The sequence below is a fragment of the Peromyscus leucopus genome, chromosome 14 (genome assembly GCF_004664715.2).
Source record: "Peromyscus leucopus breed LL Stock chromosome 14, UCI_PerLeu_2.1, whole genome shotgun sequence".
NCBI classification, from domain to species: Eukaryota; Metazoa; Chordata; class Mammalia; order Rodentia; family Cricetidae; genus Peromyscus; species Peromyscus leucopus.
Window position 1 is genome coordinate 70,764,262 of NC_051075.1, and position 18,512 is coordinate 70,782,773.

Genomic DNA, 18,512 nt, shown 5'->3' on the forward strand with positions numbered 1-18,512 from the left:
GAGAATGTTCTCATGTGGCTCATGATGTTCGCTGCCCTTGTTCTAGTGTGATCCTTTATTTTTGAGGTGGGAGTCAGCCAGCTGAAGCCCGGAAAAGGTGGGTTTATAATTCATGAAGCACATGGAAGGCCAGGTGAAGACCAGATTCTCTCAAGGTCTTTCCTAGGAAAACCTCTACTCATTGCGCAAACCCAAAGAGGCAAACTAGATTTCCCTGGGAGGGTAGAGGGGTGTTGTCCTAGAGGAGACTGGCTCACTTCCGGTGAGGAATCTGTGTTGTACCCATCGTCCTCTTCATTAATCATTAGTTGATTTGGAGGCAGCGGGCTGGGAGCAGAGGGCTTTTCCTTCCTGAGTGCCCCAAGCCACTCTGCAGCTCAGATAGCCACCCCAGGCCACTCCAGGACGGACTGTGTCTCGTGAGTAACCCAGGGATAAGGGGAACAATGTCGAAAGAGGGTCACTTGCCATCCTGGTTTGCCCCAGACCAAAAGCTCTACCTAGGTCACTGGACTTCAGAGCTAAAGCCAGGGCAGTCTGGGGCCAACCTGACAGCTGGTCACCTTCCCTACGTGCTAGAAATGCCGAGGCTGGATGGAAACCCTGGTGTGCCTGTGTCCAGGGCCCCTGCTCCCCTGCTAGGCTGCTGGTACTCAAGCCCCTAAAATTTCCACACAGCTAACTCAGGGCAAATATCAGCCAAATCTTGGTCTTCCGAAGCTCCCAGGGCAGGTGCTGTTGACATACCAGAGGGCATTCTGGGTAATTCACTTAAAGCCACAGAAAAGTGCATGGTTCTGGCGCTGGGATTCGGGAAGCTATGTAGGGAAGGGAGAGTCTAGGAAGCCAGATGTGTTATTGAATCCTCTCTTCCATGAAAAGCCAGGTAGAGAGAGCTACTGTTGTGGTTGTGTCCAAGGTCAGCGAAGAACAGTTCAAGTGTCAAGTGTGGTGCACTCTCCAAGGGAAGAATGCAAGATGTAGAATGCCAAGATGAAAGTTATGATTTGAAAATTGAAGTTAAATATAACTGTAAGAATGATCATTGAGCCATGTCGCTGAGTGTGGTGACCCCAGACTGTAATCCCTGCTACTCGGGACTCTGCCCTAGACAACTTAGTGAGAGCATCTCAAAACAAAACAGGAGGAAGTCAGGTGGGTCTTTTACTACACCCATCACCCCGTGTTCCCACGCTGTGCTAACAAATGTACTGTGGAGGAGAGGGGGGCTGGGGAGATGTCTCAAAAGTCAAGAGCACTCTCTGCTCTTGCCATAGGACCGGGGTTCTGTCCCCAGCACCCATGTCAGATAGCCCACCTGTAACTCTAGTTCTGGGTGATTCAGCACCCTTTTGACTCTTACGTGCACACAAGCTCGTGTGAAAACATGGCTAGGGATACTAGACTTAAAACGTAATGGTATGACATTTGCCTAGGGTACATGAAGCCCAAAGGTCAATTCCTAGTACAAGAGAAGAAAAAACAGGTAGACAGTGCTTTGTGACACTCTAAGGTTATTTGAACTCCAGACCACAGAGCCCACACGCAGAGTTTTGCCAAAAATGCTTGCCTTGCCCGCTGTTGCTTCCCAGTGTCCAGGGCAGAGTGAATCACGGCTGAAGAGACTGGGTTGCAAAGCCATGGAGGACACTCTCTGGCCCTTTGTGAGAAGTTTCTCAACCCTAGTCTGAGGGAGAAACATGGAGGCAAAAACAAGGATTCTTGTGTGTAGGAGATGAGTGGTCCAAAGAGAAACTCTCAGGACATGCTGTGGGAAGTGTGTATGTGGGGGAGAGGGTGGGGAGGGGGCAGAAGGCCAGAGAGATGAGCACGGTGGTCAGAGGGCTTTTAGCTAAGAACCTAACAGTGATAGGACCATTGGGTGGAACAAGGGTAGACTCAGTGTAGAAAACGGAATCACCTGTTTGGGGTAGGTCAAGTCCATTGTAAGAAGGGAATCAGTCTCGCCATTGTAACTATAGGCAAAGTCACTGACATTGCTTTCCTCTTCCGGATGGGACATGAGAGGAAGACAGCCCTTCCTATCTCCACCTGGGACAGAAGCTCAGGAAGTGAAGGACAGTGGCCTGTAGACTGGCAGCACAGGGACAGTGGCAAAGGTGGTGCTCACACCTTCACTGTCCTCTCCCAGGATGACTGAGATAGTCCCCGGGAAAGAGCAGGGCAGAGGAGGCAGTGCCTGGCCGAGAGGAAGTCTAGCTCCGGCTGGATTTGCAAGTCGGGTTTGGATCCTTCTTTCCTTCTGAGTCTAGGCAAGCTCACAGAGGTAGCAAATAAAATGAGATGGGCATTAAAAAATAAAGGACAAATACTATAGAACGGTATTAGTATAGAATATACTCATTCATAGGGACAGACAGATTAGACGCTATCTCAAGATGGAGAAGAAAGGAATATAGAGCAATGATTTCCTAAGTACAAAATCTCTGTTTTGTGTGATGGAAAAGCCCCACAAATGAACAGTGGTATCAGGACATAATATCATGAATGTACTAAATCAATATAATTAATGTAATTAATGAATATCACAAATATAATTATTGAATGAATACTGCGAATGTAATCAATGAATACCACAAATGTAATTAATATTATGAGTGTAAGTAATGAATATCATGAGTGTAATAAATAAATAAATAAATAAATAAATAAGTGAAATGAAATGAGATGGGGGCATAGGCGTGTGACCCGTGAATCTAAAGCTGTAGCACCAAATGGTAGCATTGCCACCCCACACGTGGTGGGTACTGGCATTCACTTGCCTTCCACTGACAGTACTGAGCACAAGCCTCTATCCCATAAACATGGAGAAAAAGGCGAGCCGAGGGGTTTTATTAGGAAATAGCAGGAGTGGTTGAGCTAGCTCCTGAACACTCTGGAGACATTTAGGCATCTTCTTATTGGAAAGACCTGTTGTTGCATGTAGAAGGAATCATATGTTGCATGTTCAAAGATGCCTCGCAGGAAAATCTTTGGATTTTGATTTGGAAAATCACAGAATTGAGCTTCCGTGTGAGGTTAATTCTAGGTCAGTAGAAGAGGGAATGGACAGCTCTGACTAGCTTAAATCACTCCCTTGATGGTTTCCAAAGGAGAAATTAGCAAACAAAGAGCAATTTAAATAGATATTTACAGATACAGTGATGTAATGTCATCTACAGGACCATCCCCACAAGCATAGGTGTTAGCCCCTAAAACTCTCTACCTAAAGATTGACTCTCCCCACCCCTGAGGCCAATGGCTGCCACTGTTAGCTCAGCAGGGGTCCTGTCTGTTGCTGGAATGTCTGTGGGGGTGGGGTGTCATTTTCTCTGCAGATCTGAGAGCTCCGGTATGCATTGCACTCACCGCCTGCCCCTTCTTCTTCTGGCTGGACTCCTGCTGCTTTCTCACAGCCAGCTAGTCCAAACATCCCAGGACACATCCAACCAAACCTATACAGAGTTCTCACCCAACCAAACCTATACAGAGTTCTCACAGTCGAACATCTCCAGCTACCAGATTGCCTCCGGCAATGCCAACTTTGCCTTCCGCCTCTACCACCTGATAGCATCCCAAAACACTAGGCAGAACATTTTCTTCTCCCCACTCAGCATCTCCTTCGCCTTGGCCATGCTGTCCACGGGGGCTGGTGGGGACACCCAGACTCAGATCCTTGAAGGCCTGGGCTTTAACCTCACCAAGCTGTCACTGCCTGAAATCCATGAGGGCTTCAGGTTGGTGCAGCACAGGCTAAGTCTTCCTCCACTCCACCGAGCCGAGCATCAAGGTAGGCAATGTGCTGATCCTGAGCCAGGACCTGCAGCTCCTCTCCGACTTTGTCAGTGCCACCAAAGCCTCCTACGACAGCAAGGTCTTACTCAGTAACTTCAGAGACACGGAGGCTACGACCCGGCTCATCAACAACTACGTCAAGGAGAAAACTCATGGAAAGATCAGGGATTTGGTCAGTGGCCTGAGCCCTGACGAAAGGATGGTTCTGGTGAATTACATCTTCTTTCAAGGTGAGCTTTCAAGGTGCCAACATACGCTCCTGCTCAGAGATGGGTGAGGGTGGGCTGCAGCACCCAGGCACCTCCATCTCTTTCCATGGAGACCTCCAGAGCTCAATGGAGCTCAGTCCACTTTTCAAACTCAGCTTTTCGTGTTTATTTTGAAAGGAGGAGTGCATGCATGCCACAACACACACATGGAAGTCAGAGAACATCTCATGGGAGTTGGTTCTCTCCTTTCATCATGTGTGTCCTAAGATCACACTCAAGTCATGAGACTTGGTGGTTGTGCCTCTACCCCATAAGCGATCTCCATGGCTCCAAATCACAAATTCCCAGACAATAACCCAGGCAAATTAGCCATCATGCCTGTGTGTCACAGTGACATTACTGACCACTTAAAAACAACTTCCTTTTAAAGATTCATTTTATTGGATTTTTGTTGTTGTTGTTGCTGCTGCTGCTGCTGCTGTTTGCTTGTTTAGTTGTATGTCTGTCTGTGGGTTTGTGCATGTAAGTATAGATGCTGGCCATAGCCAGAGGCATCAGATCACTTGGAGCTGGAGTTACATCTGGTTGTGAGCCACCAAGTAGGTGCTGGGAGTCACACTCTAGTCCTCTGGAAAAGCAGCAGGTGCTCTTAAGTGCTGTTCCATCTCTCTAGTTCAGTGGTTCTCAACCTTCCTAATGCTGCAACCCTTTAATACAATTCCTCATGTGGTGACCCCCCAACCATACAATTATTTTTGTTGCTACTTTATAACTGTAATTTTGTTACTATTACGAATCATCATGTAAATATTTTTGGACGTAGGAGTTTGCCAAGGAGGTCGTGACCCACAGCCTGAGAATCATTCTCCTAGATTATTCTCAGTTGAATCAAGCTACTGATTGAGATCAACCATTCCTCCTAGATGGCTTGAATGGAGCACAGTGACAATGAGGAAGGGGCTTCTGTGGCTATATCATGGCTCTAGGCTGCAGGTGGCCCCCCCTGAAGGAAGATTCGGCTACTCTGTCTCCCTTATGTCCTCAGGTCTGTGGAAGAAACCCTTTCCATCCTCAGAAGGCCTTGTCGGTGACTTCTACGTAGATGAGAACACTGTCGTGAAGGTGCCCATGATGCTGCAAGATGATCAGCAACACTGGTATCTTGATGACAGACATGTGCCCTGCACGGTGCTGCGGATGGATTACAAAAATGATGCTGTGGCCTTTTTCATCCTTCCTCAAAAGGGCAAGATGAAGGAGGTGGAGCAGGTGCTATCTCCAGACATGCTAACAAGGTGGAACCGCTTGCTTCAGAAGAGGTAATCAGGGTGCCACGTGGTGTTCAAGCTACAGGGCCACTTGCAAATGGGCTCATCTTATGAAACTCAGTCACTGGAGTGACCACTACTCTGTGAAGCCATTGCCCTGTCTTCGAGACTCTCCTTGGATCTTAGACAGCAGATTCTCCCATCATGCTTAGTACAGGGTCCCACTCTCATCGGAGAAAACCACTTTAGAGTTAGGGGTCTCAAGTTCTTTTCATTGCACGGGCCTTAGGTAGAGAGGCTTTGCCTCTGAGGGTCAATTTTTGTGCAGTGAATATGAGAACTGCTGCCTAAGCTGATGAAGAAGGGTTAAGAAAATTCTATCCACTCACCCAATTCCATACACAGAGAGAAAGAGAGAGGGGAGGGAGAGAGGAAGAGAAACTTCTGTGTCCCCTCCTGCCCCTTCGGGTACCTTTACAGAAAGGTTTTGTTGCATTTCCCCTGCTTCTCCATTTCAAATCCTTATGCATTTGGATGAGATTTTGCCTGACCTGGGCTTCCGGGACCAGTTCACCCAGCACTCTCACAGAGGTGCTTCTGGTAGCCAAACTCAGGTGAAGCGAAGACAATCCTTTCCTTCTGAGGAAGGCTCAGATTGGCTGCAGCCACAGCTGCGCCGAGCATGGCAGCTAGCTCTTCCTCCCACTGAAGATCTGACTGGAAGTGTTTCTAATCACGGAGAAGAAAAAGAGCAGCCCGAGGCTTCATCCAGACGAGAGTTCACATCAGCTGAGACAGAATCAACCGTAGTCAGACCACAGCAGAGGGGACCCAAATGGGGGCCTCCGAAGAGGCAAAGGCAGTCTGCCACATGAAGTGGCTGGCACCTGTCTTCCAGGGTACCTGTACACTTCCATAATGTAGCTTCTAGGGAAGATGAGTGTCCAAAGGCAATAACTACCCCCAGATAAACTACAGTCGACTCAGGAATGCTCAGAGGAAAATTAGTCGTCCCCTGAGGAGGAGTCCCTTAATTGGTTGTCCAGTACCAAGTGGTCGGCCCCGAAATCATATACACACAAGAAACACTAAGTGGAGGAGTTAGAGAAAGGGAAAAGGTGAGATAAAATGGTATAATTATATTTCAATAAAAAATCATTCCCCTAGACAGCTAAGTAGACATCTGGGGCCTGTCGCCACTTAGAAGCACCTAGATGAGGTGTTACCTGCCTCATGGATGCTTCTGGAAGTCACACTCAAGTGGCATAGAGTCACTTTCTTCTGGAGAAGGCTCAGACAAACCAGGGCCCAGCTGCTTCAGGAAGCTAATGTCTTGAGCTGGAGAGATGGCTCAGACAATAGAGAACCTGAGTCTGAATCCCAGAACTCACAGTTTTAAAGAGCCAGGTGTGGTGGCAGGTGCCTGTAGTCCCGGGAGACAGGTGGGTCCCCGGGGTTTGAGCACCAGCCAGCCTAACTCACCGCGAGTTCCAAGACAATGAGAGACCCTGTTCCAGTGACCTGAGCTTTGTCCTGTGCCTGCCACACACGTGCACATGCAGGAGAGAGAGAGAGAGAGAGAGAGAGAGAGAGAGAGAGAGAGAGAGAGAGAGAGAATCTAATGTGCCTCCTTGTGTGATTCTTCAGGTACTTTTACAGAAAGCTCTCACTGCAGTTTCCCAAATTCTCCATTTCAAATTCCTACGCGCTGGATGAGATTTTGCCTGACCTGGGCTTCCAGGACCTGTTCACCCATCATGCTGACTTCTCTCATATCAACCAAGATGAGAAATTGCAGTTATCCAAAGTAAGTAATAAAGGGTCAGTGACCCTATAGACCTCTGTGGGAGACTTCTGCCCCCCGAGAAGGAGGTGGGCAATGGGCATGGTCTCTGGGAGCCTGAGTGTGCTCAGCCTTCCAAAGGTATGAGCATCTATTCAGCGGCACACGAGCTGCTGGACACAGTCTCAGTGTGGAGATGATATGACAATGGCCAGCCCATGCCCTCAGACGCCTCTGAGTCAGGCCAAGGGTCTGGTGCTTGGGTATGTCAGAGCCACAAAGAGTGAGGACCCCACTATAGGAACAACAAAGGGAGGAGGCTGAAGCCTGTATCTGTGTGTTCTTATAGGAGATCCAGAGATGAATTACTTTAAACATGGGGAGTAGACATATTAATGGGTACACCCTAGGAGAGGAGTCCGAATTTCTGTTGCTCCTCACCTTGGGATATTGCCTGATCTTCGCTTTAATTATCCTTGTCTCTAAAGTGCCATAATGCTACGGACCTCTAGGAGGTGACATACATACATAGGGACACCGAGGGGCTCAGGAGTGACAACTGTCACTGCTGTGCATTTGGAGAGGCTGTGAAGCCTGTGTTTTCTCTCTTAGGTTTTCCATAAGGCTGTCCTGGAGGTGAATGAAGTTGGCACGGAGGCTGCAGCATCCACTGCTATCTCGGCCATGTTTTTCTCTGCTAAGCCCAAGAAACGTGTCCTTGTATTCAACCAGCCATTCTTTGCAGTGATCTATTCCACCAGCACCCAGAACATCCTCTTCATGGGGAAGGTGTTTAACCCTACAGCATAGCTGTCCCAGGACTAGCGGGTCTGTTACCAGCATGAGGATGTGGCTCTCCTGGGAGGGCTGGGTATGAATAGCTCTGCAACCATGACTGAGGGCAGGGAAGGGTCCCTGACTCCAGAGAGGAGCCAATGATATAGGAAGCGGTACGGCAAGATGGGCTGGAAAGTGAGAGGCTCTCTTAGGAGGGTAACACTGATTAAACCAAATGACAGCTCTGAGACCCCGGTGTGTGTGTATGGTGCCTCACCTGTGACAGACACTTACATCTCCTTTGCCTGTCCCTCCAGGCCTTACCCTGTTAGCAAACCTGGTCCCAGACATGGAGTATGAGGTGCTCAAGTCCCATATGGCTGCCCAGGTACATAGAGAAGGGAAGTCAGTTGGCTGAGTCGAGTTAGTGTTGTTTTGTTTTGTTTCCCCAGAAGAGGGACTGAAAATGCTTTGGTAAGAGGACTCTCAACAGAAGCAGCATGTGCTGCTTGGACAAGGGCCTGGGATCTCTGTTATCTTTGCCCCACGGTGACCACACCTACCAGAAGCAGCTTGAGGAAGGATGGATTTATGCTGGCGTGTTGTTTCAGAGGGCTTCTGTCCATGGCGGCAGGGAAGGCCTGGCCACAATCTCAGTTCATGGTGGTGGGGGAGGGGGTGGAGGGAGAAGGTTGTTCCTATCATGGTGGACCAGAAAGCCGACAGTGAAGCCAGAACCAAGGGTCAGATCCTATTTTCAAAAGCTCACCCTCAGAGACCCACCTCAACAAACAAGCCCCAACAGTTAGACATTCCACAGCCTCCTAAAACAGTACCACCAGCTGGGAAATATGTTCAAAACATAGTCTGTGGGGATGTTTCTGATTCTTACCATTTATCCAGTGAGGAAGGCTCAGAGGGACGTGCTGCCTATGGTCTGAGATATGACTAGTGCCACTCACAGCATAGACAGCTGTGGCCAGCAGCATGCTGCAGGAACATGAGCTGGGGGCCAGGAGCAGCATTGTTAATATATTGGCCATGCTGCTGATGTGGTCTGGGACTTCAAGAAAGTGCCCTCCTTCTTGGGGCTCAATTTCTCCACCTGAGTAATATGTTATGCTGCTCTCCCCTCGATCTGGCTCAGATCATTTCAGAAGCAGAGTGAGTTCTCTAACGAGGGACGCTTCTAGCATCTAGGAGTACAAAACCCTAACCATGGAGGAGGCAGGCTGGCAGGAACTGGTTCTGTCTGCAGCAAACCTCTGGTTTCCAGAAGATGCCTTCTCTAGGCCACACCCTGGGGGCTGACAGGGGCTGGTGTGACTAGCACCAGGCTGAGAGTCAACATGGCCTCTCTGATGTCAACATGGAGCTCCAGGACACTGAGAGCCTAGAACAGTGCACCCAAGAGGGACCCTTACCCGTTCTTTTCTTGATCCAGGTCACGCTCTGCTTTTATGTTCAGGGCCAGAACTCCCATAATGCTTTGCCATCAGCTGATCACACTTTATCTACAAGCTAGGTGACTCATTTTACTTCCACTTATTTCACATTCAGTGTTATAAATGGTGGGTTCTGATTTTACTTCTCTGGACCTCAGTACCCTCACCTGTGAGATGGGACAAGTAAAGCTGCCTCTGCCTCCTGGAATCACACTACCTATATGTGGGAGACCTTAAAACGGGCCTATACATACACCGGCCCTGTTACTTTTTCCATGAGCCCCACATCCAGATACCCAGTGCTGCTCTGAGCTTCCATTTGTCCCCACCCACCTAGGCCAGTTCCCCTTATGCATCCCAGGTCATTCGCTTTTGGACATACTTGTTATTCAGACATAGATATGAAATCCCAATGGGGTGTGGTTCTAAAGTTGAGGACATTTTTCTTGGCCCTTCTCTTTCTGTTATCAGTTCTTTTCCTGATTGAGCTTCCAGAAGGTTCTAGATCAGTACTCAGCTCCACACTCCTCCCCTTTTTCTCTGTAGGTCAAACTGAGGTAGAACCTCTCTTCTCAGTTTGTTCAGGGTGGAAAACTGGGGCTGGTACCCTGTGGCCAACTCAAGGAATTTTCCAGACTTCAAGATTTGGAGGCCACTGACCACACCCACTCTGAGGGACTTCATGGTGTCCAGAGCACCTAGAGATAGTTCTGAAAACTCAGTCTGTGGCTGGAGAACAGGTCCCAAGTTCCCTGACCCTCATCTGTGGCGTACAAGAAACACCATATCCCAAAGACAGAGTAGTCACTGGTGACCCAGAAGAGCCCCCTCCAGCTGGCACCCAGTCAAAGTCAGGGTACATCAGAAACTATGTGACGTAGTCATGGCCCCGGCAAAGTCACAAGCCCAGGAACAGGCTGGGTGCCAGGAAGCCAAGACAGAGAGCATCCTCCACTTACAACAGAAAATGTTGCCAAGGGAGGTGGTGAAGGCAGGACTAAGGAGGCTGTCCTCCACTCAGACCTCTAAAACACAGCTTTGATAGGACCCCAGTCAGCATCGGGAGAACACTGACAGAGGAGGGACCCATAGGGGGCCATTGCTGAGAGGGATAGTTCTGGGGCTCGATACTCCACCAGGTTATACTCACAAGCACATATAAGTGCTCATAACTCAAGAGGCCCTGCAGATCACAGAAGACTGCATGGCTGAGCTCAGGACAAGCTGGGTTCTGGTTTTCAATATCTCTGTAAGAGGTAAAGTTAGGCCCAGGCTGGCTTATGGCCCTCTCAACCCCACAGACACAGGTGGGTGAGTGAATAGAAGAAGGCAAGCTGCAGGCAGTCTAGGTTTACATAGGGCAACCACCCTGGCAGAGTGACATGTGAATGCGTGAGACCCTGGTGTGATGAAGGGGAGAAGCTGAAAGTACCTTACCCTCAACTCAAGGAGATTGAGGCCTCCTTATGCTGACAATGTGTTCCTTCCTTTCTCACTCTAAAACATTCAGTTGTAACTCCAATCATTAGAAGGTCTTATTAATAACAACAAACCCAGGGTCAGGTATTGGGGTGAATGCTGAAAGATCAGAGAAACAGAACAAGCCACAGCTTCCTCATCTTGCCAACTCCTCAGCTGGTCTTGTTTTCCTCAGACTAGAAGCCTCTGAGTCTTCATCCGAATAGATCTCAACTGAATAGATCTTGCTGCTAAAAGCCTAAAAGCATAACCAGGCTCTAGTTCCTGGTCCTCACGCCTTATACTTTTCTGCTTTCTTCCATCATTTCCTGGGATTAAAGGTGTGTGTCACCATGCCTGGATGTTTCCAGTGTGGCTTTGAACTCATAGAGATCCAGGTGGATCTCTGCCTCCCAAGTGATAGGATTAAAGGTATGTATGCCACCATTTTCTGGCCTCTATGTCTATCTAGTGGCTGTTCTGTTCTCTGACCTCAGATAAGTTTATTAGGGTGCACAATATATTGGGGAACACAGTATCACCACAGTCTGTGGCTCCCTGTTGAATACAAGTTCAAAGTCCTCTATTAATAGTCAAGGCCTCTGTGATCTGATACTAGCTGCTTCCCCTGTGCCGTGTGTCACGTGCTATTAATCACAGGTCTTTTTCGCTGCCCACTTCTGCTACGGCCTCTCATCTGCAGGTCTCTCTCTTGCAGGTGCTTATCTGAGAACCCACACACCACCAGGGTTGTTCATAAGCCTCCTCAGGCCAGACTGCCCTCCTGTCATCATTCATGGCTAGCCTGAGCATCACTTTGTCCCCACCTTATCCTAGTGCCCATCAGATGGGACATTGTAGAGACAGGCCCTTGTTATCCCCAAATTTCCAAAGCTCCCCTAGCCTTAGGTAATCTATATAGCATAGGCCCAGCCAGAAAAATGAATGGATGGATGAATGAATGAATGAATGAATGAATGAATGAAAGGAAAGGTAATGGGTGGAAGTTTTCTGAGTTATGTTTGCATCACCTTTGGCCTAGGATCAAACAAATATTGAATTCAGTTGCTCAGGTTTCAAAATATTCTTTGCTTTGAAGCATTGAAAAAAAAAGTTAAATAAATCCTTAAAGACTCCATGCAAGGTATTCTAGCCAGCTACTGTATCTTGTTACATTCAAGAGGCCCAAAGCCTGAGCTCTGGCCATGGTGATGTGTACTTAGAACACCAGCACTAGGAAGGCAGGAACAGGTAGATCACTGGAACTTGCCGATCAGCCAGCCTAGCTTACTCGGTGAGCTCCTAGCCAAAGAGACACCCTGTCTCAAAAGTGCAGAGTATATGGCTCCTGAACCATGTCCTCTGCCACACACACACACACACACACACACACACACACACACACACACACACACACACACGGGAGGAACCATGTTGGATTAGAGAGTCTCCTGGTCCAGTATGACCTTGTTTTGACTAATTCCATCTTCAGCAAGGACCCTATTAGTAAATGAGGTTACTGATGCCCTTGGGGTTGATACATCAAAATTTGACCTAGAAGAAGGAATAATTCAGTCTTGAAGTCATGGAGAGGAACAGGGAAGCATTCTGAAGGCATGTGGGGGCTTGCTGGGCTGATATCTATCAAGCATAATTTTCTCTTTCATACCTATCCCACATTTGGATCTACCAGCTCTACCTTGTGCAAGCAGCTACAAGCCTCCAGCATGGGGACCTTGGAAATATCACAAGGTCTGAGCCAGCACTCTGCTCCATCTTGGAAAGAGTCAGCGAGTAAACCCTAATTTCAAGAGAGAAAAAGTCAATCCCACAAGTCCCCCAGAAGTCCCGGGTGTACCTCTGTTCTGAGCCAAGAGCACTGGCCTTTAAGTCACTGGCCTTTAAGACACTGAGGTCCTAATCGGATGCTTGACCTAGAACATTCCCTTCTGCCTCCTGGGCCTCAGTTGGGTTCTTAGGATACACAAGATGGACACAATGACCCCTGTATCTCTGCCACTGCCAGACCTCCTCTTTGTAGTCATTATCAGACTTCTGGGTTTGTTATGTGGCAAGCACACAGGCCTGAGAGAAGTGGGTCAAAGCCCTTTCCCCCCTGAAATTGGCTACAGAAAATGAAGGAGTTGAGCCTGGAAAAGGGCTGGTGTTCTGCTGTTCCTTGCCTTTGCAATGTCATTCTACGGCAGCCTGGCACTCTTACCTCCCGAGTGCCCTCCAAGCCAGGCAATGGTGATGGAAGTGGGTTTGAAAAACAGCGACGGGGGACCTGATGAGAACCTGCGTCCTGGGCCATGTTGCCTGTTGTCTGGAAGCCTTCTAGGACAAGGCAGTGAAGCCTGGGGCAGTGACTTGGACCAGCAGGTTGCTCTTCAGTGACAGGGTTCTGAGAGGACCAGGGAATCGGAAGACAGAAGACAGAGAAGAAGAGGTAGTTTGGGATCAAGAGGTCTTGCACAAGCTCTGTCCTATGCCAAGAAAACGTCTTAAGAAGTACAGCTTCTTATATGCTATTTCCAGGGAAGAAAGAGCCAGAGCCAGCAGAAACTATCATGCGATGGGACTAAATCAGAGAGGAGCTAGTCAAACAATGTTGCAAAAGGGGAACAGGATTATCTCAAGAACATTAAGATTCAGCACACAGCGCCTTGAGACTGATAACCCCCTCCTCAGGGGAAAAGGCCAAGTCCCTAGAACAGAAACTTTAATTCTTCTGAGGCCCCGGGCCTGAACCCCAGACTGGTCTTGACAAGTCCACTCCTGAGCAAGGATGCAAAACTATGTTCCTTTTGTCCTTTCATCGGGTCTCTGAGCATCTTTATCTTGGTTTGAAACTTTAAGGACTATGCCTTAGTTGGGGGGAAGGGAGGAGTCCCAAGACTGTGGGGTGGGGAGATCTCACCCTCAGGAATAGGCAGCAGGTAGGGAAGCATAGGCTCTTGGTTAGTAGGAATGCTTATCTGGAGTCCCCCTGACCTGCGACAGGTAGATCCAAGTCATGACTCCCTGACACTGAGAAGAATTTTTGAAGTTTTCAAGAGAGATTAAAAAAAAAAAAAGTAGTTATGTAAACATTACCATTGTCCGTAATCTGCACTGAAATTCTCTTTGTGGAAAAGGCAGTAGACCCACACCCTTGAGTCATAGCAAAAGCCTGGGGACCCCAACATGTTTCTGAGTTAAAAGCATTGACAGTCTTTCCTTGGTCCAGAGGGCTGGATATCAATGAGAAGCACTTTTAAGTCTATACTTGGGAAACAACCAAAGGAAACGTAAATTTGATTAATGTTAAAACGCTGAACTTTAAAAGTCTTAATATAACAATAGCATTTCCTTTGCAACTTGCCCTCACATACCTTATAACATTCGTTCATAGACCCTCGAAACTTAAGCTTTTACATCCCCAGACCTTTATAACTTGCATCTACATACCTCAAATTACTTTCTTAGACTCCCACAACTTACAAACTTCAAACCTCTTCTTTCCATCCAATCATGAGACCTAGGTGGTTGGTTACTGAGAGCAGTCATTGTCAAGAGAGTTCCTTTAAATAAGGAAATGTAAAAGGTTACATTGAAACTTGTTTTGTGAGTTTATCATTCTTTTAGTGTGAAGTCTGCCAGAGAGGTAAACTTGTCTGTCTGCCTTTCTCAGCAGGAGACCTAGCAGCCCTAGGAAAAAAAAACAAGGCCAGATTTTTACATAGGAAATGAACTGACCCAGCGCTGCAGCTTTGTGGGGAGGAGCTAGGGACCTGCCACTGTTAAACTGGTGAAGCTACAATTAAGCATCAGACATCATCAAAGATCTGAGAACGATATATCTGAACAGTAAGTACAAACCAGATGGCCTCTGTATCAATTAAAATGATAGAAACTTCCCAGGTACCCCAGGCTCCCGGGACGGTCTAGGTGGCTTCATTGCGGGCAGAGGTCAGGCTTGAGTCGTCACACAGGACAGCATTACATCTTCAGCTGCTAAACCCAGTAGCTCTGAGAGATTTTCCTGTGGAAGAGGAACTTGGGAAAACTGACCTACTTTGGTGAGGCAGAGTGAGGCAGTCAATATAACAGTGTCTACAGTTTGGACAGGCCTTGGAAGTGAGTGGGGCATAGAGCAATTCTTCGCCTAGTGGTTAACATTACCACAATTCAGGTGGAGGGTGTTAGTTATTTAGCTGCGTTGTGTTCTTACCCTGCAAGGAAATGCCACGAAACACGACAGAATCCGCTTATAGGTTTATTAGAGATAAAGGGACAGAGAGTGCTCAGGCCTGTGGGAGAGACACGTGCATGGAGAAGAAGGGGGGGGGGACTGGGAATCATGGCGCTCCGCTTTAAAACCGGCTGGGGGCGTGGCCAGGTCACATCACTATTCCACGCGTGTGCGTAGATCACATGGCCACGTTGCGGGCTTATGTGGCCATGTAATGTCACGGATCCCGGTTACGCGAGACGTCTTGACCCGGAAATGCCTATCCTGACCTGGAATTGGCTAGGCGGAAGTGTCCGTCCGGTATATGCGACCGTGGGGGTGTGTTGTGAACCCTTCAGAGGGAGCTCTCTGTGCCCCATCAGCTTCCTTAGAGATCTTAGGGTCACTGCTAGGAGCTGGCTGTTGGGTCCTGGAGTTTTGCAAATAAGGGGGACCAGACCACCCAAGTCTATTAACCAGAAGCAAACTTGATTCCAAACACCATGGGGTACAAAACCTTCCAGCTAGCTAGGGCCACAGACAGAACTCAGGCTCCTGACACTGTGACGGTGGGGGTGGGGTGGGGGCAAAACAGCTTGGCCACACAGCTGCTGTGACAGGCTTAGAGGCCCAGACACAGCTTCTGGCAGGCAACACCTGGACCCAGAAAAAGCTATAAGCTGACCCTACCCTGGGAAGGCCTGAATCTAAGAGGAACTACCTGACAATCCAAAGTGGGGCCTACATCTAAGGGGAAATACCTGACATTCCAAACATTCCCTATACCCCTAGACAAATGTCAGCTAATCAGGGTCCTGAACCCTGAAAATCCCCTCATCTCAACCTCTGCTATGATAAAAACCCCACCCTGCCTGGGCTCGGGGCTCAATATTGCATCAGACAGAGAGTCCAAGCTCTGAGCTTGAAAATACAGGCTTGTTGGGCAGTGGTGGCTCATGCCTTTAATCCCAGCACTCAGGAGGCAGAGGCAGGCGGATCTCTGAGTCTGAGGCAAGCCTGAGCTACAGAGTGAGTTCCAGGAAAGATGCCAAAGCTACACAGAGAAACCCTGTCTCGAAAAACCAAAACAAAAAAGAAAAGAAAGGCTCTTTTGGGATTCATTCTCCATGGTGGTCTTTTGGGGGTCCCTGCGATCTGGGCATAACAAGAGGAGGTTTCAAGCCTCTTCTTATAGTAAAAACTACACACCAGGTGGTAGGGCAAAGGGACTTTTACAATCTTGAGGTTAGGCCTTGGGGACAGTTAGAGGAAATTTTACAATTTTGAATTTAGGCCTTGAATCACATTACAGTCTGAGATTTACAACTTTTGATTACAGGATGTTAGTTTAAGATATTTGTGAAAGGCTGTGGTTATCTTGACACAGGTGTCTTCCCTGTAGCTGAAAGGAATATAGGATAGGAGGGTCATACAGAGTCAGCTGTTAAGAGTTAACCTTTGTCCACAGCAGCTGTCAGCTTCCACTTTCCTAGAATATGTGAATAGGCTATGGGCATACAATTTCTCATATTCCTGGGCTCTTCACTGGCATTTCTGTCTATCACCGGAAGCTTTTTCATTAAGCACTTAAAATGCCATACCCAGCAGATCTCTGAGTTTGAGGACCATATATTAAGTCCATCTGATTTTAAATAAACTTTACATGCTTTTTGTTGTAGTTAGTTGTGGGAGAGAAAAGTTGCACCATGAAACAGAACTCGCGTGGGAGGTTTATTGGGGAAGGAAGGAAGGGGTGCAGAGGCCAGCCTCTGGGGAGAAGTGGCGGGAAAAGGAGCTGGAAACGGCGGTGGAGGGGGTGTGCAGCTTGCTTTTTAAGGGAGTATAGTGCATGCACAGGGGGACTATGTGGGCGACATAGCAGCTGTAGCTGATGACATATTCTAGCAGTGTTAGGGAATGTACGGCGGGTCCCCCAGATGCAGTGGTGGGCTGGTGGACAGCCCAGTCCATATGGGCATGGTGGCGGAGCGATGGGTGGAGATACACAACCCAGACGCTGCATCTGTGTGGAAATGACTTATTATAATAGTGAGATGAAGAGACAGAAAGAGGGAGACAGAGAGAAAGGGGGAGAGAGAGAGAGAGAGAAAAAGAAAAAAAGAGAGAGGGATGGGGGCGAGTGGTTAGAGAGGTGCACACCTAGTGGGAGGAAAGCGGAAGAGAGAGGAAGGGACAGAGTTTTCCCTTAAGAATAGCCTTCTACATCAGGGTATAGGGTGGTGGCAAGGGGCGGGATCAGAATGTTAACAGTCAGGACCCTGAGCAGGCCAACGTAACTGCCTGAGTACTGAGAGAAGCCCATGAGCACAAGGGGTGCTCTTAGTGGCTGCAGCTGAGGACCCTGAGGGCAGGCCAGTGTAATGCCTGAATGCTAGTGAGCACATGTGCACAGGGCATGGCTGTAGCTGATGATGTATTCTGCCCGGTCACAAGGGCAGGCCAGTGCATGTGTCTGAATGCTTGCTTTCCTCCCCTTTGTTTATTATAAAAAGGTGAGGAGTTAGAAAGGAGGTAGCAGCTGAGGTGGGAAGGAGGGCACTGAGTTCTCGAGACTGCTTCCTGCTGACCTGGAGGGCATCAGTCATCGTTGGGGACTTGAGAAAGCTGGGATGCTGAGATGGCATCCTGTGAGAGCTGGTTGTTTCACTGCTGTCCAGGCTCTGTGGAACTGTCTGGTACCACTTGGACCTGACAAGATGCTGGCAGAGCAGAAGATAAAGTTAAGTTTAGGAGGAATTTTTTTTTCTTAGGTCTGGTACTCGAGGGAGGGAGTCCAAGACCAGGGAAAGGTGACAGTACTTACCTGGAGTGCATCTGACCTGTTTGAGTTGGTTCCAAGTCGACTCCCTGGAGCTTACAAGAATTTTTTGAGTTTGCAAAAAGATAAATTTTAGACATATTAGCATTCCCACTTTTTATAATCTGTGCTGAAATTTACATTGTGGAAACAGCAGTATACTCATACAAAAGAATTTAAAATCCTGAGCTTGTGGCTATGATCGTATAGTGGTAGTATAGTAGTTTGTACTCTGCCAGAAATGGATTAATTATCAGAATTCCATCAATTAATGTTAAGGCTATGAACTGTTGGAATCTTACATTAAGATACTGTTACATTAACAGTAGCAAAGAAAGAGAAGTCCGGAATATGCTTCATTCTTTTCTACATCTCAAATCACTTTCTCCTTATCACTGATAAGCTTTCCTATCTTCACATAAGCCAACCTTAGAGCACCTGGCCCTTTCCCATCACCACGGCATCACCTGGTGCCCTCTTTCTATCCAATTTACCAGGAGACACAGGGGGTTGATTCCTGAGGGCAGTAATTGTAGGGAGTGCCTTTTAAATAAAGGAGTAGTAAAAAGTTACATTGAAATCTGTTCTGTGAATCTCTTTTTTGAGTCTGGGGTTGTGGATCTCTCTGGGGTGCTGTTGGTTCTCACCACCCAGGCATGTTTGGTGGTCTTTACACCTCCAGCTCTGTGGCTAATGGTTGGTAGTCCTGTAACAATGGCCAATTAGTTGTTTAATTAGAGATTTTG

General features: G+C 48.0%; 1 protein-coding gene across 1 annotated transcript; it reads left to right on the forward strand.

Moving 5' to 3' along the window:
* Positions 1-289: 289 nt before the first annotated feature.
* Positions 290-8,082, forward strand: Serpina4 (serpin family A member 4). The gene is given in 6 exon segments (XM_028888304.2): positions 290-419; positions 3,339-3,765; positions 3,767-4,025; positions 5,050-5,323; positions 6,920-7,079; positions 7,668-8,082. Coding segments are annotated over 5 exon segments (1,302 nt in total). The 5' UTR covers positions 290-419; positions 3,339-3,354; the 3' UTR covers positions 7,866-8,082.
* The last annotated feature ends 10,430 nt before the right edge of the window (positions 8,083-18,512 follow it).